Source organism: Cygnus atratus, chromosome 2 (assembly GCF_013377495.2).
Source record: "Cygnus atratus isolate AKBS03 ecotype Queensland, Australia chromosome 2, CAtr_DNAZoo_HiC_assembly, whole genome shotgun sequence".
NCBI lineage: Eukaryota > Metazoa > Chordata > Aves > Anseriformes > Anatidae > Cygnus > Cygnus atratus.
The window spans coordinates 53,313,895-53,339,462 of NC_066363.1; the positions used below are offsets into that span (position 1 = coordinate 53,313,895).

Below are 25,568 nucleotides of genomic sequence, written 5' to 3' on the forward strand. Positions count from 1 at the left end.
GCATAATGGAAGACTTAAGTAGTTAAACTCATTTGTCTTTCACTCAAGGTTTGTCTAGAAGAGACCGCGTCTCATATCATTCAATTCTCAAGAGAACAGTTATTATATATGGGAGTCCTGATCAATTCTTACAACACACAATACAGAACATCCAAAGTCACAAGGCTTGATGGGATGGGAAAGAAGCTGGTAACATCCATTTTCAGCTCACAGCAAAATAATGAAAAAAAACCTGAAACCTGAATATGTTTGAAAATTTTAACTCCAAATTAGCTTTATGACAATAGAATTAAGCAATTGTTTTCCAAATGTTTTCTGGTATGCCAAAATAAGAGTTGTCCCCTCTTACATCTGTGATACAAGTCTTAAGTATTGGTATTTTTGACCATGGTCACCTAAATAAAGTCTAAAACAATCAGGAAACACTCAGGAAGTACTAGTAGCAGAAGCATTGCCTATCTCTTGCGGCCTGTTTTAGAAGCAGCACCCAAACAACCAAGATACCCTTCCTCCCCTATTCAATGAAGTAACTGAAATGAAAAACCCCAAAATACATTGCATCTGCAAGACTATATGAAGGTTAGGAAAACATTGTTGATTTTGATAGCCATCAGAGGCCAGTGTGATAAGGAAGATCCCCAAACAAGAAGAAAAATGAATTTGACACAATTATCTGTTGAGATGAGTACTTTCCCTCTCCCCTGCCCGAAAAAAGAGGACTGGAAAAATGCAAATTTAACAGAAGCATCTTAGATTATGAAGAAGCATGACAAAACATCCATATTTCATATGTGACCCAATGACATAACCTAGAAGAGAAAAGCAAGAAAAAAAATACATCTTTTCTTCCCCATCCTCTTTCTCAGAAAGAGTATTTTGACAAAACTTTAAAAAAATTATCAGGGCCTATTTGGGAGTGATCTCTGATGCACAGAGCTGGAAACATATTTTTTTGTACTGTAAACAGAAGTGCTGAAAATGATCATATGACCAGCTTCCCTAAGCTTGAATGAAACTAATCCTGTTAAAGCTTAGAAATATCCATGATTCAGTAGCCAAAGCTGCATGCCTATCTGCCCTTACAAAGTTTCTGACACTTTTCATTGTCAAAAAGTGCTGCACTACTGATTTCTAAATGGCCTCTATTGCTTACTTTTCTTTCCAGAAACATAACTCAAAACATTTCATCCTATACCTTTTGTTTGTTTTTATTTAATAGAGACTTTCAGAAGCAATTTTTAAATCTATCATTGGATGAAGTCTGAAGTAAACTCAGTAACGTAAGTTATTACCATTGTGTAATTTAGACTACTTTTATCTTTTTTTTTTTCCCCCAGTATCTATCTCATCGCTCTGCTCCACTCATCCATCTTTTAAAGAGGTTTACAGTGTTCTGTAAACATTTACTATACAGTCATGGCTGCACTAAGAGAAAAGCGATGTTAACTTTAGAACAAGCAAACAAAAAAAAAAAAACAACACACATAAATTGTACCATGTCTCTAAAAGGACAGTGGAATGATTTCAAATCTCAGTGCAGTCATAACTGCACTATAGTTCAAGAATTACAAAAAAAAAACACGTTTGCTATATAATTTTTAGTTTCTCAGCTGTAAGAATGAAAATTATATGCTCTTCCCTTTCAAAACCATCAAAGAGTAAAATGCATCAAAGTCTAAGAACAAATATACACACAGATATAGTCTAAAATAAATTCTATATTTCAAGAAATTGCCAAGATCCATTTGTTTAAGCAACCAGAACAGGGCAGCACAGAGTATAATCCAACTCCTGAAAGTGGTTCTCTGAACACTGGAATTGATGCGTACTAGGAAGAAACTGGCAGGCTACTTCATGTGCCATACCCAGTGTTTTCATCCATAAACCCATCAGCTTTGACAAAGCTCTCTGAAAAATAATTTACTAAAAAACAGGAAACATGACCGGCTTTGAGATATTTTGTCCCATTGCATACTCACTTCAGATATACCAATGCCATATCTGCTGGGACATCAGCCACCCCCTGCCTTATTCACATAGATGCTTCTTAGAAAGAAGCAGGAAAGCTTCTAACCTTCACTTTCTCAGCATCACAGGTTACTAAATACGATATGCTTACATTTTTATAGAAAACCTCTGCAGTTGAAAGAAAACAGACTGGAGAGGTTTGTCCTGACCCTGTACACTACAGGTACAGGAAACAACAAAGGAGAAAGTCTGGCCCTGAAAATAGTCTTAAAGCAAAAGGAAGAGAAGAATAACAAAATCCATTTTTCATGACAGAAGAGAGTACAATCTGTAGTACAAATGTGAACAAAGCGAGAAACAAATTCTAAAACAGTATCTCTGCTGACAAATACAGAAATCATTCATAACTTAATATATTGTTTTGTACTTGTTCCATGCTACTTAAAGGTAATAACATCAACTACCAAGAACATTAGTGGATTGTCGATACTTTTCCATGGTGCAAACAGGTATATACACAGAGCTTTGCCTGAGCCTCTTCTTGATGACAGCTGGCATGCTCAAAGAAAATACTTCATAGGTCAGTGGATTACCTCTTCATACCTTAGCACACACAGTAGGAAATGAAAACTGAAACAATTCTTTTCCTAGGTTATGTAAAGGAATAATTTTGTTCATAAATGTTTATAAGGTCACTCAAATTTACAGTGGTCCCATCCATACCAGATCTGTGTATCTGTATCTATTCATATTTATACCCACACAAAGCTCCTGGGAGAGATTGTTAAGCTGCCTATCTGCCTGTTTGTGAGCTAAACCTGCCTTGTCACAGCCTGTGGCAATACACAACCAGTATTTTTTCTGTGTTGTGGAACTATTGGGATGCATCCCTAAATTTAAATTTTCAGTCCTGTGCTGTTTTGACCCTCAGACTATACTATTTGATTTGTCAATTCCAGTGAAACTTGCTTTCTATCCTGTGCAAGGCACGAAAACTCAGCAGCAGTGAATGTAAGAGGTGCATTTGGACACAGAAAAACAACCCTCTCTTTACCACTTCTAGCATACATATTAAAGGAATGTTTTTGTGATACCTAATTTCCGCACGTTCAGATAGAACAAACTTACACATTTACAAAATGTGTTTTGATGTAAGACATCTCCCATCCTTAACCTAGAAGTCAATGCTTTTTAGCATGTAGGCATTCTACTACACAAATAGTAAGTTAATGTTATCAAAACTGGCATTTCTGTTTTCTTTCATTATAACACAAGTCAATGTACAGTGCTTTCAACTGTGCATGCATTGAAAGATGCAAGTGTGTATAAAGGTAGCACATATATATTACTCAAGGATGCCTGTTATACACCAACTCAAAACCAAACCAAACCAAAAGAACAAAAAGATCCAAAAGATCTCTCTGGATCTGAGAAGGCAGGACTTCAATCAGCTAAATAAACTGCTTTCACATTGGTTGTCTTTGTTTGAGGACATAAGGGAACAAGAGTTTAAAAGACATCTCCAGCCTTCTTCCAACCTCAGTGCATGTTTCCTTTCCCTTTAACCCAGAAAATCTCAGAAGAATGACATTTAATTGATCTACGTTCAGTAATTTCATGATGTATTTTTTTCAACTATTTAAATAACATTTTATTGTGCTGCTATTTTTATTTTCTATTCTACCTTGTTTCTAACTTTTCTGATTTGACTTTTTTCACCACGGGCCTGGAAGTAATCCATGTCCAGTGTCCACTCCCTTACTAATGAAAGCACGTCACTTCATGTTATCTTTCTCATAAACCTCTTGAGCTCCAGGTTAAATTCAATTAGATGACAGGAGCATAGTATATACTGGGTAGCATCTCCAGAACCTCTGGGCTCTGATAATTAGAACCACTCATCTAATACCCAGCACAAACGTCCAAATATACCATTTGTAGAAGGTACTGACTGCTGCCTTCTCCCCTGCCCCCAAACCATAGTGCCCTGACTTTAAACGGCTCTTTGTTCCTGGCCCCTGTGCTGGCTATTTTATGGGCAATGTTCAAGAGCACATTTCAGTTTGGACAGTTATTCAAGGATGAATTGGTTGAGGTTGTAGTCTATACTTGCAATATAAAATGTAAAGAATAATCTACACAACTTCTCCTTAATTAACCTATTTCAGTTGGAACCAACCTTTTTTGAATAAAGCAAACCAAAATTACATGCAATATTTACGATAAGATCTTATGACTGCTTTGCACAGTGGTTCCTCATCTCATCCTTAAAATGTGTTAGGTAACATAACACTGTTACACTGGTAACTTAGACGTGCTCCCCAGCCTTTTCCTCCTGTGCCAGCTGTTCTAGGGCCATCTAATTAGCTTTTTCAGCTTGCTTTATCAATCAAAACCAAATGATGGATCATTTTCTGCACAAATCTAGAGAGCCTTGGAAGCAGCTTAAAAAAGAAACATGCAAGAAGGAGCCACCAGTTAGACTGGGCAAAGCTGCTACAGAACTGAAACATCTGTCACTCTGTAATCACGAATCCATCATGAGGAGGAAGCTCTCACTCCCCTGCTTCTATTCTGCTGATGAAATGCATGCTGTGGTACTCAAAACTTGGCTGAAGTTCCCCAAGGCCAGAAAAAGACTGACTGAGGCCAGTCTGTGGTTCTAATTCACCACCCCCATTAACAATAAGAATTCAGAGTAGCATCAGATCTGAGAAAGTAGACAATATTTAAGAAACCATGAAAATTTCTGTCTTCCAAGTATGGATTTCCAATCAGCTATGCACACACTGTTAAGTAGTTTAATCTCAGTTTCCTGGGATAATGTCAGACAAGACAGTACAAACTGTTCCCGCAGTTAAAATAAGGCACCTATTGTTAATTTTAAACCATATTGCTGCTGCCTTATGAAGAATTTAGACTTGTTTGACACAACTATTTTCAAAAACGTTAGCTATTACTTCTTTCTTTTTCTGATGCGTACAACGTTAGTTCAATGTACGAAAAAATACAGCAATTAGGCTGACGTTTCATTTCCATTTTTAAAGATTTGTCACCACGTTTGTGCTTTTCCAGCCTTCCATAGCCTCCACCAATTCTTTTTTGAGTACTGTAGAATAAATTTGATCAGTTGGTTTGAAAACATCCAGCAGACCCAGAGTACCCTCTAACCTGGCCTCTCCTTGTTACAGTGTGAGATCCTACTCCTTTGCTGTTGATATTGACTGTGCTAGCCATGGATTGCATTCGAACTTTTCAGTGAAGAAACAAACAAAGCCTTTGGCCTTTTTCTTGGAATCTGTTTGCAGTTTTTTTCCTCTCTGTACTAAGTAAAAACCTCTTGGCTACCAAGACAAGCCTTCATAACTAGTACTGGAAATCTGTATCCATCTATATGAACCAGTTACTTAGTTTGGTATACACTTCAAGGTAAGTACACAGCTAACACCTTCCATTCACATGAAAATATTCATCTTTGTGAAATAATTTTAACATACAGCGTCACAAGAAGGTATTATCTCTATGGGGAAAAAAAAGAGAATCCAAGAGAAGTAACTTTGAAAACCACCCTCCTGATTTCTAGAAACTCATTTAAATCCCTTAATCAACACAAACAAGAATAACAGGATTCACTATTCTCCCTAGCATCAGGTACTACAAAGTAGCTGCCTTGCCACGGAACAGAATGAGCTTAGCATTATCGTTGGTTTTGTATTGAGCTAGTCTGTGTTGAAAGCTGTCAAATCAATGAAAAAAAAAAAAGCTGTTATGGTAAGCTACAGATAAAGTGACATTTTACATAATCTGTGTTGCTTGTCTGTTAATGTTAGCTTTATTATTTTCCTTTTTTAGCATTATGTAAGGATGAGATAGTAATGAACTGAAAAGGCAAAGAGGAATGAAGTTGATAGAAATTTCTAGCCCTTCTTTCAATTTGAAGAGACAATTAATTGGCATAAGTCAACGTACTTGACTTTGTTCTCATAAATAAAGACTAGTCACAAAGCCACAGTCACACCTTATTCAAAGCAAAAGATTATAATAATTCTTAAGCTGATCATACATTAACATTAGTAGGTAGACTAAGCCTGAATTTAAAATTTACTGAAAATGGTAATGTGTTCCACCTACGCATCACAGTACAAAGCAGTAATACGTGTCAGGGTTCCTAGCCATTGCATATTGTTTAGGACAGATATGCGTATGTATCATCATTTATATCCAACACGTTGAGCCAAAAAAAATGTATTTGTCTGATGTAACATAATACTGTGAAAATATCCTAGAACAGCTAGACAAAAGTCTAACAAGTAACAGCCTGCAACACATGTTAAAAATACATTCATGCTAGAAATGACAGTTAACAGAAGACGACTAAGCTCTTAACTTCCAAAATTGAAGACCAAGGGAGAGACTTGAATTAGATGCCAAATCTCTGAAACCTGTCTAAAACAACAGTAGCCTCTGTGTTCTTCCTATGATTATGACTCTCCCAAAGAAACCAGTAGCAAGAACAGGTAAACTGAAAAAGAAAGCCTGCTGGGTTTGAAATAACATTCACATTATCAAATGCAGAACTCGAACAGCTCCTTATTAGTTTAATTTAGCACAAGAATTGCCATAATTCTTACAAATATTCAAGCAGAAAATGAAAAACAGGATTTACCTTTGAAGGTCTCAAGTTCCTTCCTGTTGGAGAAAAGCAGAATACAAAAAAATAAAATATTAGAATAACTAAGACTCATTAAAAGATTAAAAGCAAAGAATTTGAGAATCACATTTGTAAGGGTAATACTATTAAGTGTGCTTACCTAAATCAATCTTCATCAACCTGTTTAGAAATTAGGCTACCACATATTCATAAATATGCATAATTATACGAGTATTGCATTTTTATATCTATCTACATAATTTCTAAATACACTGTTACAAAAATCACCAAGACTTCTTAAGGCTTCAGATACTAAAACATCTATTGCTCAGCAGAGCTTTGCCAGCGTATAGCTTAGTAAGTAACAATCAGTGCTCCATTTTCACCAATGCTGTTCGAAATTCTTTTGGCAGCTGCAAAGGACAAGAATTTACAACTTCATTTGCTCAATTACAACACACTTTAAGGTCAAGAGAAGCACACAGGGACATTCCTCAAAGGAGAGGATTTTAAAGTACGAAGAGTGACAGATAACACATTACTCAGGTACCAGAAAGCTAAGAAATCAACAGCAACTCTATTTTATTTCCTTCACACCAGGCCACATTCCACTTTCAGTTGTGAAGCAATTTTGAATGCAAAGCATATAGGTAAGAGAAATAAGTTTCCTTGTTTTCAGGAAATTGCAAAATGCTCTATTTGCCATTGTTACAAAGTAGTGATTTATCATGAATTTAGAGACGAAAGAAGAATCTAAGTAATAGCTTAAATAAGGCTGAATGCTGGCCTTTTCCTTACAAAAATACTCACAACGAACATCTTTTCAGCCTGTGCCTTGTAGGCTTCAGTCCCATACACATAATAAGCCTAGTTAAATCCCAAATTCTGAATGCAAAAGTGATTTTAAGTAAAATAAAACAGAATATCTGAACTAACAGTTCTCCAGATAAATGCTTCTACTCACTACCCACAGATGAATACATATGCTTCAGCCATTACTGGGTCACCTACAGTATAGACTTTTTCACAGTACATATGCTATACCATAATAATTCCTTCTCCTCCCTAACAGATGATGCACTTCAGTATTTATTCTTGCATTGACAACAGATAAAGCTATTTTAAACCTGAAGCTATTTTCCAGGCAGGATAAAGTATTCCAAAGGCAGCGAGAGAATGTATTTACCTCCACATTTCCAGTGAACATCCCGATTTTGTCACCAAATGTCCAACATAGATCTCTGAAAGAATGTGTGCTTTACCAGGAAATAGGCTACCACATAAGTTACAGCAGCAAAGCCTGAATTCTAACTTCCTGTGAATATCTATTACTCTTCCTGCTTCTCCTCCATCCATTTCTCAATCTAGTAATTCCCTTTTTTACCAGAGAAAAAAAGCTACTTCACAACACCTATGATTTGCAGGTTGATATGTTCATATTTTTTTCCTATCTTGTGTACTTTAAATATAAATACAAAATTCTTAAACACTCAAGTTGTATTCCTTACGTTTAAATAATGGCATACTACTCGACAAAACAATCACAGGAAATGCATATTTTCCACATACTGAAACAAAAACCATACTGAGGAAACATCTTGTGAATTTAAGAGGAAAAACCTACACTAGTTGCTCCTAAAACCAAGAGGTCTTATGCCACTTGTCTCCAAAAAGGAACACAAAACAATTACTGTCATTGTGTTCAAATATACTAGCAAACAAGATGGTAATAGAGTAACCAACTGACAGCACTATTCAATGCTTTTATCTTAAAACCCAGAATTGTCCCTTTCAAAATCCAACTAACCATTTTAGGGTTGACCCATTAGGGTGCTGACACTATAACCACATACATAATAGACATTTGTTAGGAAAGCTGGAAATGAATAGTCAACCAGACCCTTTTTTAGATTATGTATCTCTGAAAAAAAAAATCTACTATTAGCATATAGTAAAACTAAAGATTTGGAATTTAAGAATCTGCATTTCCTAGTATCCTCATAGCAACTCAGATCCAGACTAATGATCCTTTATATTCTAGACAACACAAATCAATCATGTCTTGTGGTTTCTCATAACACCCTAAATAAAAGACATGTTCAAAAATATATCTTAAAAAACATGCTAAATGAAAATATGCTCTGCATTAGCAATGAATATGGTTCTTTTTAAATCAAATTATTCAAATAAAAATTTTAAAGTTTTAAAATTTCAATCCTAAATCTTGTTCATTATTTGCTTTGGTAAGAATCAGACACTAAATTTAAAGTGGAAAGGAGACTATGACTTGCAAAAACACTGGAAAAACAGTTGGCTTCAGATTAAATCAACACATTTACTAGAAGAATAATTACAGAATTCTAGACATATGTACACAAAAAATGTACTACAATATGTTCATTTCTCTTTCTCTGTGTAAGTAAATAAATAATTTTTTATTTAGTCATAAATTGGCAGGAAGAAAAAACAAGCATCAGATACATCTTCTCTATGAAGGCAGAGACAAAAATCATCTGCAGAAGTAAATACAGTGAAGTTGCATTAAGAAAGAAACTATATATTTGGAATACACACAGTCTGTAAAGGAAAAAGCAGATTGGGTAATTAAAACAACAAAAAAAAGATGAAACTGGAAAAAAGAGTTCCAGAAAACAGTCTTTTAAAAATTAGGTTAAAAGGCAAACAGGGGGGAAAAACTTGCACTGGATCAGGCTTGGATGAGTAGGTAGGACTGCTGCCTCTTATTTTAGGTCTTACCACATTAAATTACCAGCTTTGATGCTACATATTACATTTTTGTATTTGTTTTCCTTTTACTTTAAATTGCTCATTCTTTGAGATCATATTTTCTATTACGTTTATACAAAAGCTACAGCAAAAGAGCTCAGTCTTTGACAGATAGTTTACTAACAACATCATACTAGTAGACAAAAGTGCAGTATAATGAATCATCTCAGCAGAGGAGTTCTGTCAACTGCTCCAGCTCACAAGTCTATTATCCTATGCATATTTTTTGTAAAAAAAGCTAGCCTTTTTCCCCATCCTATTTGTCTAAATAATTTAAGGCAATTGAAAGCTTTTCATATAAAAATGCTGTTGGATTTCAGAATTTTTGCTACCCCCTAAGCAAATAAAGGGCAACAATTGTCAGAAAGTTGCACACAGTTGCATAAGCCTGGTTTTTGCACTTCAAGATAATACTCAGGTGAGGAAAGAGATGGTATTCAGGTATAGTTTAATGCTAGCATAACAGATACTAATCAGGTTCTCATTCCCTTCTGAGCATGATGGCTGCAGGTAAATTTCAAGATAAACCCCTCTATGCACCATGTCCAAAGAGGCATAGCTAACATATATCTCATGGTTCAAAATAATCAAGAGCAATGAAATGAAAGCACTGTAACCCAAGAGACTGTGGAGAATTTCTCTGAAACATCCTATCAAAAAATTAAGACCTGAGCCAGAAGTACAGAGGAAAAAGATGTACACAGACACTGATAAAATACAGTACCCCATTTTAGTCTGAAGTATCCCTTTCACATAAATTTTTACTTGCAGAACTACAATAAATTCTGAAAGGAATTAAAACTGTAGCATATGGAAACACTGTCACGACAGGACATATCCTCTGAATTATTACTTGTAAGTTACCCTGGAATGTTCTAATGATAATGTTGTCAAGTGGTCTTAACTTCCTCATTTACAGAAAAGTTGAGCTTCAGGGTTTGTGGCGAGAATATATAATTTCAGAGATTACAGGCGATGAAGACTCTATAAAATATATTAGTAGTCCCACACAGTAACTCATGTGAGCACAACGTACAAAACTAGTTAGAAGGCAAATACAAATTCCCAATTACCTTCTCATTCCCTTAAATGTCTCACTGCACTCTTGGATTAACCCTGCCTTATTCACTGGGAAGAAGAGATGTACATGAGGAAGTTAATTCTATCTGATACCGCTGGTAAACAAGAATAAATCCAGAAATAGGAATATGGGAGGAGAAGGAAAAGAAAGAGTCGGAAGGCAAGTAAGGATCAGAGACAAATGATCGCTGAAAGCTTCCAGCTTCACAAACTGGAACTGCCTGTGAAGATACAGACAAGAATTAAAGTCCTGGAAATCTTTAAATTCAAGTTACATAGATATCACATCATTCCTCCAAAATCACGCCTTGTAGCTTTGATTCAACTTGACCAGAAATTAATATAGCAGATTCTCAGAAGTGGTTTTGTTTGGTTTTGTTTGTTGTTTTGTTTTCATAAACAAACCTTTAACAGAATGGAAAGAGAGTATTGAAGTATCTAGTTTAAGAGCTTACTCATCACCTAGCAGTCTTACAACTTTGGTGAAAACAAGGAACATTCACCCCATTACATTGTCGCTACCCAGCTGAGGAATAGAATGTCACCACAAAAACACACATCTTGTTGTACATTTGCACTGCAGCTGCACATTAGTTTGAGCAGGTACCCATAAGGGAAATTCTTAAAGGCATAAGTAGCAGATTAAATGCTGTCAGCTCAAAGCTTTGAAATGCTTCTGTAAGGGGATCATCCAATGCCTAGCTGTCACCTGTAAATGATGAAGAATTATCAGCGATTCCTTGGCTACTTGGTTCATTACAAATTCTTATTTATATTATTTAAACAATGGCTTTTCAAAAGACTGAGACTATTCTCTGTATCACCTCAATTTAACAAATGTCATCACTAATCACAAAATATTGACCATATGATCCCAATCCACAGAATCAATGATAAATACCTAGCCAAATAAGAATGTAGATTAGAAAACTAATAATCCAGTGTAGTCAAAACCATCCTGCTTTAAGTTACTCAAATCAATGGGAATTTTGATTGTTCAACAAAAGTAAGAAAAGGTTCTCGGATTCTACTGTACCTTGCAATGGGCTGTAACACTAACATTAATTTTCCAAATGCAATAAAACACTAGGGAATTCAGTTAAATAACTAGAAAGCACAGAAACACCAAGTTCTTTGCAATGATGACAGCAGGCAGAATTGACATTTCCATATTTTATCTCCATGGAAAGAGTAGGCAGATAAGAAAGCAACAAAGTCATAAATGAATGCCAGGAATGATTTTATAGCACAAATTCTGAAAGTAGCAGACAGTCAATAAACTCAAACAACTAGATTCACATGTAAATAAAAAATAATCCCCAAACAGCATACAGATGGTAAAAATTGAGTATTAAATTTGAAAGATTTTACAAAGAAATGTGTTTATAAATGTTGAGTTGTAAATACTAGATACAAACAAAAATGAACACTTAAAGAAGGTATACTTGCTTATCTGCAATGTCATTTAAAGATATTTCTGGCACCTACCGAGACTCAAAGCAAAACTTTAGAAATACTGCATTTCATCTGTTAAATCTGGTACAACTAAATTACCAAAATTATATTTAAATAATTGTCTTCTACAGACTGATACAATCTTTATTCAGCTAAAAAACAGAAGGAGGGGCTTTAATTTTGATTTTATCGGAAGAAATAGAATCCAAAAACCTGAGTACGCAAAACTTGTGTCACTTGTACTAAATCATTTTCTGTGCAATGTAACTGTGTACTTAGGATTAGCACTTCTGATAATGAAGCAAAAATGTTTTCCCTCTGGCAGATTGCTTAAGCAACCTTTTCAGATCACGTACGTCAACTATGACTTCAAAATACCTTTAAGACTGAATAGATTTAAGGAGTAAAAATCAATAAAAACAAGAGCTACTACTAAAATACTGTTGAAATTGAGCAGCAGAGAAGGTTTTCTATTTGTCTGAAGGAGCACTGAATACAGGTCATGATTCTTCATCATGAAATATGAAATTTTATTCAGGAAAAAAAAAAGAAGAGAAAAGCCCTAAGGAATCTAAATACTTTTGCAGTAGAGTTTTTTTTTGACTTCTGTATTCAAATGGAGCTACAAAAGCAGCTGAAGTCTTCCCATATCTTCAAGTGAGATTTCTACATCAACTTCATTCTGGAAGATAGAATGGATCAATGCTAGATTTATTTTTCGTAACAGAATGGCAAACATCAAGTGGTAGTTGACAATAAATACAACTAAAATAATATACTACCCTAATATACTCAGCAGTTTCAGGGTATAGTGAAAGCATTTCTCTTTTGATGTTTCAAAAAAAGAAAGAAACGTTTACCTTGATGAAGAACATTGGGTGGTCACCTTTCAGGTGTTACATTCAAAAGAAAATCAGGGAGATGGAATTAAAACAGAAGAAAATGGTAAAAGTCAAACCAGTGTAATCATTAAAAGCAAGCAGGCACTTTGTCCTTTTTTAAGAGACTGACACAGATCATTCAGCTTTGAAATGCACTCCAAGCTGGAAATTGAAGTCTGGGATAAATTTCAGCTCCCTCTGAAAGATTATGCCTTCAGATACAAGGCTTTGCAAAGCACCCAGTTCTTAGGGGTTTGCTGTCATTCTGTTGATATTCAAAAAGGGAGTTAGTTTTTATTTTATTTTTATTTTGGTATGCAACATCATTGAATCACGAAAGGATAAATGTAATAGCAGAGTTTTAGTTATTTTTATCATACAACCAACAATTTAGAAATCAAAGTTTAAAGCTGAAATCAGAGAGAAGCTACAAATACCACCACCAAAGGTGACATCTTTGATTTTTAATAGAAAGGAAAAGGGTTCCTGCAGAGCTGATTTTGGTCAACAGCCACACACCAAAATCCAGACCCTACTTTAACTTGGCCATCAATTTCCCTACAGGCATTAAAAGTAAAATAAGTAAATAAATATCATTATTCGAGAATTGGCCAAATTTTATTCCAAAGTGACATAGTAACATGGAAAAAAAAAAGTAGTAATAAAAAAAAAACCCTGAAACCATATATGCACTCTCTACCTAAAAGTATGTGGTATTCCACACAACATGAATGCAATTGTGGCAGTTAGTTGTAACCTGTACCACTTCGGGCACCCTTACCACATCCCTTTGACAAAGGCATGTAAAATACCTCTCACAGAAGCATTGTCAACAAATACATTTAAGACATTTTTTTGAACATTTTTCAAACAATCTTTTTTCCCCTAAAACAAATTAAAAGGAATTATTGAAGATCTCAGGAAAATAATTCATACTGAAGAGAGACAGAATCTATCTGGAGAAACGTTAACCATTGCTCAAAATCAGAGAATAGATTTAGCGTGGTAATGACAGCTAAGCCCTGTTCTGCCACTAGCCACAATGAATTAATTACTTTCATAAATAAGGTAGTTTTGAGGTGAGAAAGAGTATAAAGGAATGATTAGGGCAGTCCTAAACCATCGTTTCTATTACTGGTACAATAAGTCTGGACAAAGAACGCCTGGTACTAACAGACTGACACGATTTACAGATTACACTCAGTAATCAGCACTACATAGAGGTAGAACACTCATGCAGGACTGATACAATGTTCAACATTTTCTAGAAAACATCAATTAAAGCTTCTGTAAGATGCAGAGGATCCCTCACAAGCATTCAATCCTTAATTGTAGGTCACAAAAGTCAACAACAACAAAAAAACATTTATGCCTATAAAAAAGAAAAAACTACAGGAAGAAGGTATACTACAGATCTCTTAACTATTTCACTCTCTCTCCTCATCAAGCAAAGACCATCATAAAAAAACAGCAAAATTAAATCAACTTTAAAGTGATAGAAGTTATACTGCACATTCCCACTTCTCAAATAACACAAAAAATGACAAAGACCCTAAAATCTTTTGTGCTGCTGTTTATAAGACCTGGTCTAACATTTAAATAAATATATATTTGGAGCATTTATGGGAGCGAAATTCACTAATAATGAAGCAGCCTGCTTCTTTGGGTTTGATAAATGCAAACTACTGTACTGTAGGTGTTCTTGTAGACAAAATAAATTCAGAGTCTTAAAATTATGCAAAAGGAAGCACAACTATCAAGGGACTTTATGCAAAGCTTGTGCAAAAAATAATCCTCAGTTTTTCAGGATCAATAGGGATTCTCATTCCATATCTGTCCAAAGTATAACAACTAATATAAAATTAATATAAAATTAATTCCAGCCAGCTATTACCATTAAAATACTTGGTACTGATTGTGCTGTATACAGACCCTTGAATAGCAGGATAGAAAAGATGTCTGCGATGTGAATGCTATTTGGCACAAAGTTATAGCCATACAATTAATGTCTAATGAAACCTAAATCCAGTCATCCACAGCATGACTACTGTGACAACTGTCCTGAAGATAAACTTTCAGCATCCATCCTTGTAAGTTCATTATTTATGTAGCCACTTACATGAAGGTACAGCTGCTGAAACTCTAAACCTGCTGGAAGACTGATCAAGAAGAATATGGCAAGCAACCTTACTTTCATGAAAATGTTTATGAGAACTATGAAACATGTAGCTAGAGTCCTAGAAATAATTCACAGTACATTTAACGTTCAAAGGAAAAATAAACGTGTTTGAAACATATAACAATAATATATTTTCTACATATCAAAAATCCATTTGACAAATTAATATGTGAAGCTTATAAGTGTTATAAAGCTACAACTCAAATTTATCACTACCAGATGGGAGGCAGTCATCACTGAAGACAGAGTACTGTTCTAGCTTATCGCTTGGGGAACATCATGGGATCTAAACAAAGCCTGCACACATACAAGTCTTCTGTTAGGCAACACAATTTTGTATTGCAGGGTACTACTATCCATTCCATCTTCTCTCTTCTGACCTTGGTAAAAAAATAATTTAGGTAAACAAGATAATTTATAATGATACTGCAGTAGGAATAGCTAATATCTGAAATCAGCACACAAAAGAAAAGTCTACCTTTTATTTTTTTTATTTTTTTAATATTAGTAAGTAAGTAACGATTAATTGTCCCAAGTAAGAAGAACTTTTCCAAAAAAGCAGGCTGGTCTGAATTGTCTAAAGAAGATTTTTGGATTTACTTTTTGAATGCTTATTTGGGCAGGCCTAACGTAAGACATGGTGTCAACTGCAACAATCCTTATGAGCCTTTATGTTCGATCATAGTAGTAACTGATTAAGACATTTTCTCACATACACATTTCTAATCTATAGAATGCAATTGCTGTAAATTTCATACCCTCTTGAATGTGAATCAAACCTTCTCCTCCAGGAACATAAAAACAGGATGTCATCAGCATGGAAATTCCTCAAACTGTCAAGCTCCTCAACTACTGTGTTAATTACCAAAGCAGACGGTTACAACTTTTCTAATATCAAATATATCTTTAAAAATCAAAAAAGCAAATTTAGGTTTAAATATACATATTAAGAACATATTTTCTCTTTACGTAAAGCATTTCTTTAAATGTCACCAGAAAGGGAAAAAATAAATAAATTAGTCCCACTGAGGTTTGCAGTATTGCTAAATATTCATCTGTTGAAATATACCCAAACAAGAAGAGACTCGGGACTTTAGATTTCTTTCATCATTTTCCTTTTATGTCTGTTCTCAAAGCAGACAAGTAATGAAAACAAAGGATTCTTAAACTGGGAATCCTAAAAATTAAGATTCAGACAATTATGTTTTAAGTTAAATGCCATAATAAAATGTATTCATTCATTTCCAGTGACAAGGGACTCTTTACTTAAATGAAATACATTTGTACAAAATGCTACTGTTAGTCATCTCCGTTTAACTGATAAAAATTTTTGCTATTTTTCAAAAAACAAACAAAAAACCCAAACCAACACTGATCCATCTGACATGGATACAATTGGTATTAAGAGCTTCATAGCTTCAGGATGAAATCAGTTTAGCTCACACCATAAGCCTGCAATTTTGTGCATATAAAAATTAGCACAAAAGTGAGCTTCTGACACTGCTTCCTGAACGACACAGTGCACTGTCCTAGGAATGCAGAAAGTGCCGTAGGACACTGGAGGGATACAAGGAGTTATCTGGAATCAGAAACTGTGCATCCTCAGGAGGAGAGCTAAGAGAAAAGAAGTAGAATTGTGCTTGAGAAAAGGACAGGAAACAAATGGCATGGTTTAATGCTAACATGCATGCAAACAACTGCAGCAAGACTAACCAGAGAAAGCAAAGGTGGAACCTGGACTCCATACAACAATACTGGTACCCTGATCAATGAATTTAAGAAACATAAAAAGGAAAATTAATTAGCACACAGAAAAATCAAGCAATTCCCTCCATCCCCAGCTCCAGCCGTTACAATACATAGTGGATTGATGAATCTACATTTAAACTAGTACTCAACACAAAGACAAAAGGGAATAAATTGATCTGTTTTAATAGAAATGAAGTTGCTCTACTTAACATAGAGACCTATTTCTGAAAGTCAGTTCCCATAGTTGCCATAAGCTGCATTTCAAAGGTTTAATGTTGACCTAAAGCACTTTCTTCTACATCTTTCATATAGAAAGATTTTTCAAAAGACTTGAAATACATGAGCTTCTAGCGTAATCTCTGACATAACTGTACAGTAAAATTACCTTTTTGTTGCCCCCTAAAAGTAACCACAGTTTCTAAGAGTTTGTGTTCATCTCAGTTTTCAACCCTCTATGGTCAATACACAGGAAATACCTTCTTACACAAAACCATTTAATCCCTGAAAGTAAATTTCTGTGTTAAAGAGAGAGCATAGGCTCCTGAACCCCCAACTTGATTCTTTACTGTTATCACAGTAAAAACCCCAAGCACTAAAGAGAGCAGCAGAGAGTCTGAGTTCCAAACATATATAACAAATCACACTCACATTAAGTTAACTGGCTGTTCATTCTTCAAGTACCTACACTGGCAAGTATCCTTCTAGTAATGAGCTGGCAGTTAATTTCTTACCTAAATAAATACTGTGGTAATGGTCAACCAGAAATTACCTGCATTTTTTCTGTTTTGTCTAGATCTGACCAAAGGTAATCAGCTTACAATTATGTTTAGTAGCTTGCTTAGCATTCTATTTATAAAACTGATTAGATGCTAAGCAGAGCAGGCAGCAGTTTAACACTTTATTTTGTTGCTGAAAGCAGAATCTGGGGGAGAGGAAGAGAAAAGTGAGGAAGGAGGGGAGGGATTCAGGCAAGGGGGAGGGAGGACAAACCAAACTGAGAAAACTTCAGAAAGATTACTATGTTTTGGGGAGTGTAAATCTATTGTTTTATGCACATTTAAAATTTGTGTGTTAGCTGGTTAAACAGCACAGATTTAGAATTTTGAAAATATTGCTATGAAATATTTAATTATTTATATAAGTTAGAACAAGTGAAAATTGAGACATATTGACTAGTGCTCTTCCTGGAGAGAGTGAAAATAGTGTTGTCCAGACTTAGGAATGAGAAATCCAGGTTGCAGGAAAATGACAAGAGCACTGATGTGGGCCTGAGGTTCAGCTACCTGAAAAGGGTACGAAAAACTGAAGGACATGACACGAGTAGCTGCTGGATGTGATGGATAGCACCATAAGGGATGGCTGCATTTCTCAGGTAGTTAAAAGGGAGTTACATTAAAAAACAGCCAAACTGCACAGACAATTGAAGGGGACCTTCAAGGTACTGGGAGACTTCTGGAAGGCAGAACCTGCAATTGGAGGCAGAACTTGCAATGTTAAACAGTATGTAAGGTAACCATATCTGTAACACCACAGAGAGCCGAGATTCTGTCGATAATGGCAGCAGAAATAATAAATTTGAGCAGAGATGTAGCAAACCAAGATTGAAGGGGAAGAAGCTGCTAGGGCTGCATTGTTTATTTGGGAGGAGACTGGAAAGAGAGAAAAGGATGGCAAAAAGGAAGATCAAGAAAGAGGTAAATGGATATAGTATGCAAAATGCAACCAGTACTGCCTGGCACTGCCTTGACTTTGATCAGCACATCCTAATTAGGACCATAAACCAAACCAGTTGTTCTGACCATACCACGTGAGTCAAACCTGCTTCCACTGTGATGAGAATTGGGGAGAGAGCCAGGGTGCTTCCCCTGGCTAGCAGAACACATGGCTGCTCAGATAAGCAACCTGCTTATCCCTCCATAAATGGCTGCTCCAGGTCCATCAGCAACTGCATCTACCCATGCATGTCTATCAAAAATCATCTTTGACAAATTGCTTCAATTTAACTCTTCATTTCCTCATCTACATCACCAAATTATTACTACTTTTCTTCTCTCCATTAAAGTTATTTTTGGCACTATCAGTAACAAACACAAGAAAGTCAACAGTTACGTATTTTAAGCTCCTAATATTTATCTCTTGCTATGTCATCTTTTATGTAAATGTGAAGTGCAAGAGTTGGAGGTTCTGTGGTTAACTTTTCACCCAACTGCTAAAAGTTGGACTTCAATTCTAAGTAGTAATGACCTGTCTTTGCGAGTAAGGGAATGGCAGGAGAGTAATAACTACCATATAGAGTAGAAGATGCTCATAGGATAGGATAGGAAAATACAGTCACTAACTTTACAGGTTACAATACATGGGAAAAAAAACCAACACACACAACAGGGCAAAGATTTAAAAACGAACAATAATTTATCAGTGCCTATTAATAGCCCTTACTCCAACTGTTTTTTTGAGGATAATACAGCACAACTTCATCTTCACAATGCAGTGATAATTTCCCAATACATCCTCTCTGTTTGTCACCAAGAGTTAGACCAACACTCAATTTATTACAAATTTCAAACTTCCTGTCAACGATTATCATTTCTTTAAAAAAAATTTAAAAAGGGGATTGTATTCTATAAGAAAAAAATCTCAATAGGCTTATAGTTTATGCCAACCAATATTTATAGCATTCGTTTTATTTACCTTTTTGTTTTCTTGTAGTTTTCCAGCTGTAAATTCTGCATGCATTTGTATCTTTCCAATTCACACTGTTTACATAGGTCCTCAAGACACAATAGATGATTCTCCATTTCCTCAAAGTTTGCCTCTAGACGGGCTATAAGAAATATTTACATGAGCATCAAATTGTATCAATAGATGGACACAACCCACCCAAACAGAAATGGGAATTCATAAAAGTAAATAATCGATTAACATGATAATAATTGCACATATATAAATGGATCACAAAGATAAACACATCTCAAATCACAAAGTGGAGAGTGACGGCAGAGCCATGTTAAGCAAGATCTAACTGAGGCTTCTTTTGCAGCAATAAGTATATTTTCCCCAGCATCTTAGTCTCAAAGACTTGTGGTCCATACTTAGTGAAAAGAAGCATCCCAAATTTGTAATTTAATTTTGCTTGTCAGGCATGCTGTCATTTTACTACTACTTGCTGCGTACCAACCTGAGGAAGGAAATTTTGCTGACCAAGACCAGTGCTAATCTCAAATTATTCAAATGAAGTAAAGCATACTGGAAGAATTTTAACTCTTACAAAACCTTGTGAAAACATAAAATGCCATCTTTGACAATTTACTAATAAAGACAGACCAATGGACAAATCTCTAGACTTACCTATCCTACATAACCAAGCACAAAAACCCTCTCAATGTCTTCTTTTAAGGTGAGACTCTAATGAACTAGTCACTCTAGGATACAGCTATGTGAACACAGGACTACTATCAACATTCTTGCCATAATGATTCCTTGACCAGAGGGAAGAAGAATTACATTTACATGTTTACAAAGGAAACAAGCAAAGAGTAGGTGGGAGTTCACAGTTCAGAGACAGATACACTAATCTGTTACAATAGATAAACTTGTTTGTTGATGCAAAGAACTACAGAGATGATGGAAAGAAATAGCAGAAGAAGCTAAAGCAACTCTTGTTTTGGCAAATGGCCTGATTTCACCTTTGCCTGAGACAGAAGCAATCTCCAAGAAGCAAGACAATAACTAGTAAGTTCATGGCAGAAAAAAAAGTGATTTATTGTGTTTTGCTTGCTCAAAAGAAGGAAACTGCAAGCTGGAGACATCAGTGTCAAATCCCCAGTCCTGGTCTGGCTTTCATACTTGGGGCCTATCTTGGAGTACACAAAATTTCAGCTCTCTTGGCCATCGCTCAACTAGAAATTGCTATCCTAGTGGTTCCCTCGATAATTGCAGAAGTTAAAGACTCCATAAACAAATTCTCTAGCATGCATATTTGTACGTTTTCTCCAATTCAGCTTCATAAGATTTTTTTTGTCCCTAACAAGAAAGTAAAAAAAAAAATGCTCCACAGCAGTCAGAAAAGTAAACACATGACATAATCTATCATATCAGCACAGATTACTTGAAAAAAGGTTGTTAACAACTAACATGGAAACAAGTTTGAGGAAAAAATGTTTTCAGTTCTACAGATTACGATGCAGAACATGCATTGTTTACCACACACTCATCTTCCTCTCTCACAAAATCCAGATGTATTTTTGTTTAAAAAATGGACTTTTCTGAGTGCATTAAAATCCAAATGGCTCCATTATGCTAACCTGCCTTTCAGAATGATTGCTCACTTATTAATTTGCAAAATTCACAAACACAGCAGGGTTCAAGATACTTTAGTAAGGTACTTATCAACTACTGTTTTTTCCACACAGAAAAAAAAAAAAACCAACACACTATTCTGTACTTGCTATTGAAATAATGTTAAAAGATAACAACAAAGAACAGGAAAATATAATGAAGAAAAGTGAATTCTAGAGGCCAACTGATTCTTAGCACTAGTATTTGAGCAACCTCTAGTGGAAATTGCAGAAAACACAGCTTGTGCTCCTGAAGAACAGGAACAACTTAAATTCTCCAAAAGAAAACAATCTTGTTTTGCTGCAACACAGATTTCAGAATTTTTCTTTCTGAAATAAAAGAAAATATACCTGTTTTCACACACACAAAAAGAATATAGCTGCAGCAATGGCATTGGTTGTGAATTCATGTCTCTCCTTCCCAAATGAGACCATATGCACTGTGTACCAAAAGGAAGCTCCAAACAAAGCTATGTATTTAATCTACTTGGAACTTAAGCTATAATGGTTTGACAAGTTCTTATCAATATCCGCAGATGCAAAAGCTCATACTTTAAAAAAGGTATTTAGCAAAAACACTAAATTAAAAAAGTTTACATTCCAATATATTGCTTACAGTGGCACCTAGAATGCACCTGTCCCTGAAAGCCAGCTCATCTGAAGATATGTCCACAACTACTATATTTTTTACTGTTCAAAATTTCAATTTTACAAAGCCGAAATTCTGTATATACCAAGATAGGCCCCAAGCAGGACAAACCATCAATCATATTTTCACATGGGGCTGTAATTTAGACAGAGACAACAAAATAGGATTTAAGTTTATCTAGGACAGATCAGGGTTATGACATTTTAGAAGTCAAAACATTGAAGGTACCGAAGTCCTCTGTATGCAGAATATTGAGCTCAAAGGATTTATACCTGATTTTTGACAGGCAGCTCACGCTTCAAGATATCCTACAACCAGGTGATTAGGCACCAACCACCATTACGCTCTAAAACAACAACATGATGGAGAAAAGCACTCCCCCTACCTTTTATCTTTTTAAAGAGGTGGAAAAAGATTCATCGTACCAGAAATTTCATTCTTCCTAAAGTTTACTTGATTTAAATTTATCACATATTTATTTTAACTGAAACCTATGTTACCTGTTGTTCTGTGGTAGTTCAAAAATTGTTAGAAAAGCTAAATCACAACTGTGTATTGGAAAATACCACAATTTTCATTTTTTCCTCCAATAATTTTAAATTTAACTTTCCTGCACAGTCCCGGCCACTAAAACTGAAGCTACCAATTAGTATGAAATTCATTTTTATAAAGTTTATTCACCTTCCAACTAAAAACCAAAAAGGCACAAAACAATAAGGATGGAAACAATTACATCAAAGAAATTCCCTTTACCTCTAGGTCAAACAGGGACACAACAGATCACTAAGCTTAAAATGAGCATATATATGTAAGTTCATGCTTATGTACACACACATACACAGAGGAAAAACTCAATTCACCTGCAAGGCTTAAAAAAAATAAATCTGTTAACGATTAGGAAGGAACAGCTTTTATCTCTGTGAATATATCCCTAGCCTTATTTTTTCCCACCCTCACAAGTCTAAATATCTTCACCCTACATGGGGTCTTGTCACCTATGTTCATGACCAGTCTTTTTGAAACCAATTTCAAGCTTATGTTTAACATTAGATGTTTAAGAGGAAAAAAAAGAGTGAAAATTGGATTTGAATCTAGGTTTGTGTGCATTGATTTACTGAAATCAAAACAGACATTTGAGCAAATGCCCCTGCTCAGACATGAAGTATATTTTATATTAAGACAAACACACCAGATATTGACAAGCAGATATTTTCTACAACATCTCAAATAAAATTTGTCTTAAATGATGATTCAAATGCTGGACTTTGAAAGGGCAATAACTGTTGATTTCACTTTTACAAGAGAGTAATTTTTTTCTTCAAGGCTTTCAACAGCAGCTACAAGACCTCGTATGATACAATAAATTTATCAGACAAATGGAGGCAGTCTTTTTTTATGGAAGTAAGGAACAACTGATAATATGAGTACCTAAGTAAAAGGACTTTATAAATAAAGTGCTAATGAAAATGTGTCTTGTTATACACAGTAAAAGATTAAGAATCTATACGTGACTCATGCTGATTTTAAGTAGTTCACCAAAAAGGTTCATTTTCATTATCTGAAATTTCTATTACCAAAAGCTGCCAGGGTTCCCTGTCGACTTTCAAAATGAAAGCATTAACAGATTTGTTAGAGGCATAGCATGCCACAACACAGAACTACTATTAATTTCCTGAAATGATGAAGATTAGCCAAATGACATCTTGGATGCACAACCCAGGATGTAGCAACTTATAATTCTATATTCACTTTTTTTTTTTTTAACAGAACGTTTCACTCGCATTCAAAATTCAGTCACAATATTAATTACCTCTTGGAAAAATTAACACAGCTTATGTTTAGAAAGAACAGATATCTCAGTTATAAAAGAATAAAAACAGTAAGCAGAATATCACAGTAAACTTCTGCTGAATCACTTCCAGAACTGTAGATGTTGAATTTGATATAAATTATACCTTTCTCTTCAGATAGACTCTATAAGACTTATCAGAAACAAACAAAAAAAAAAAAGGAAAAAGAAAAACAAAAACACAATCTCAGTGGTTAGAGAAGAACTAATAAAAACCAGTAGGTGAATTACTTGAAATCTGACCCATGAAGTGAGGCTAGAAGATTTGGTTCAAATCTCACAAACTTGGCAGTGTATCTCAAAATTAGCTTCCCAGAGCAAACTGGTTAATACTTCCCTAACTGCTGCTTGCATAAAATCAAAAATATTCTAGAGTCACTGAGACTCCTCCAACTAATTTTACAGTTAGGGTGAGATTAATTCTGGTACATAAAACCATAATATTAGGAATGGGAAAGTAACCCCAATTCATCAAAATTTATAGTATTTGCAGTTATGAACTATAAAGACAATCCCATTAGGTTTTATTATATTGCTTATCTTTGGCCTACCAGTGGACTGCATCACTTTATTCACGATGATATTAAAATTAGTAGTTAAATACATCAGTATTTCAATTGATATTTCATGAGAAAATAAGTGAGCTTTTCAAAATGCCAACAGAAATGCTTACCACACATAATAAGGCCTTACTAAATCACATGATATACAATAATACATGAAAATACATTCCATGGTTCAAAAAGAAATAGAAAGCTATTACTAGTCTACCTAGGAACAAAAACTCATTTGTTTAAAAACTTTAAATTGATGCAACTTGAACAGATTTTCATGGAGACAGTAAGAGGCCTACTGATGACAGAAAGGCTTCCTAATTTTCAAATACTGCGTCCTTGTTTCAAGGCACAGTTACACTGCAGCTTTTCAAAGACTAAGAGGCCAGAATATTTTTTCCTAATTTCATTTTCAACACTGGATCAACTGTTTTGTATGAGAGGTTTCCAGAAGTAGTCCACTAAAGCAGTGATCTTCTCATCTTTTAAGTCAAATATACAGGTTAACATCTGATAGAATTATAAAAAATTGGAACCCATCTGTAGTCCCGGACAACACATCTAACAAATACGATGTATTTGGTAACCTCAGAAGCTAGCATTGCCAGTTTCACCTACAAAAAAGACAGGTATTCCTGTATACTAAGTTGACTTATGGAAGCAAGCTTTGGAAACAACAATGACTTTCAACAAAATGTTTCTGCCATGGAAATGTCCCAAGCCAGGTACATTTCTTGCCCCACAGAACAAATGATGATTTAAAATAAATTATTAAATTAAACTACACAGGTTCAGGGGAAGCAGCTACATTCATGACTGTTAACATTACTTACATAAAGAATTTAAGACTTCAATAGTAATAATTTTCAGCGGTTTACACCAGGACATGTAGTTACCATACATTTCCCTCCCCCCCCCCCAAAATAGTGACAGATACAACATTTTACCTTCTGGGAAAGAAACCACTACAAATTTTGCTCCTTTACAAAACCAGTTAGTTTAAGAACTAATGTTTTATAATAAAAAGGATGTGTTTGGGGAAGAAAATTAAATTTTATAATTACAAAGTTCGCAACATCTGAACTTCAGTCTAAGCCTCTTTATTGACTTGAACGCTTGCTATGTCTATAAAACCTTACCTAGGCTTGCTGTAAGGCATTCCAGATCCGCTAAAAAACCAGGTATTTGTTGGAGCTGATCCTCTAGTTCCACCAGACTGTTCCTTTTCTTCTCCCAGTGTGCAGAAAGCATCACAACTTCACTGTCCACCAGCTGAAACAAACAGGTTCTTGATTTTACTTGCAAGTTTATGTACCTACTTATGAGCATCACAACCAATTTTTAGAATTCATGCATAAGGTCAGTACAATAACCTTATAGCACTACAACTTACATACTTCCCAAGTAAACATACAACACACTCAAGAAA

At 35.0% G+C, this 25,568-nt stretch overlaps 1 protein-coding gene and 1 long non-coding RNA gene across 3 annotated transcripts in view; both read right to left on the bottom strand.

The window, feature by feature from the left end:
* DTNBP1 (dystrobrevin binding protein 1) overlaps window positions 1-25,568 on the bottom strand; it is a 72,863-nt gene that overhangs the window by 36,909 nt on the left and 10,386 nt on the right. For both annotated transcript variants that reach the window (XM_035549640.2, XM_035549641.2), the window contains exons 5-7: window positions 25,279-25,411; window positions 19,442-19,574; window positions 6,635-6,657 (exon numbers count right to left, since the gene is read on the bottom strand). In XM_035549640.2, coding sequence (XP_035405533.1) covers window positions 6,635-6,657; window positions 19,442-19,574; window positions 25,279-25,411 — 289 coding nt within the window. The remainder of the gene's footprint in view (window positions 1-6,634; window positions 6,658-19,441; window positions 19,575-25,278; window positions 25,412-25,568) is intronic.
* On the bottom strand, window positions 12,380-16,588 carry LOC118249558 (uncharacterized). Its single transcript, XR_004779127.2, has 2 exons — window positions 15,760-16,588; window positions 12,380-12,623 (listed from the first exon to the last, which is right to left on the bottom strand). It is a non-coding gene; the product is annotated as an uncharacterized LOC118249558 (long non-coding RNA).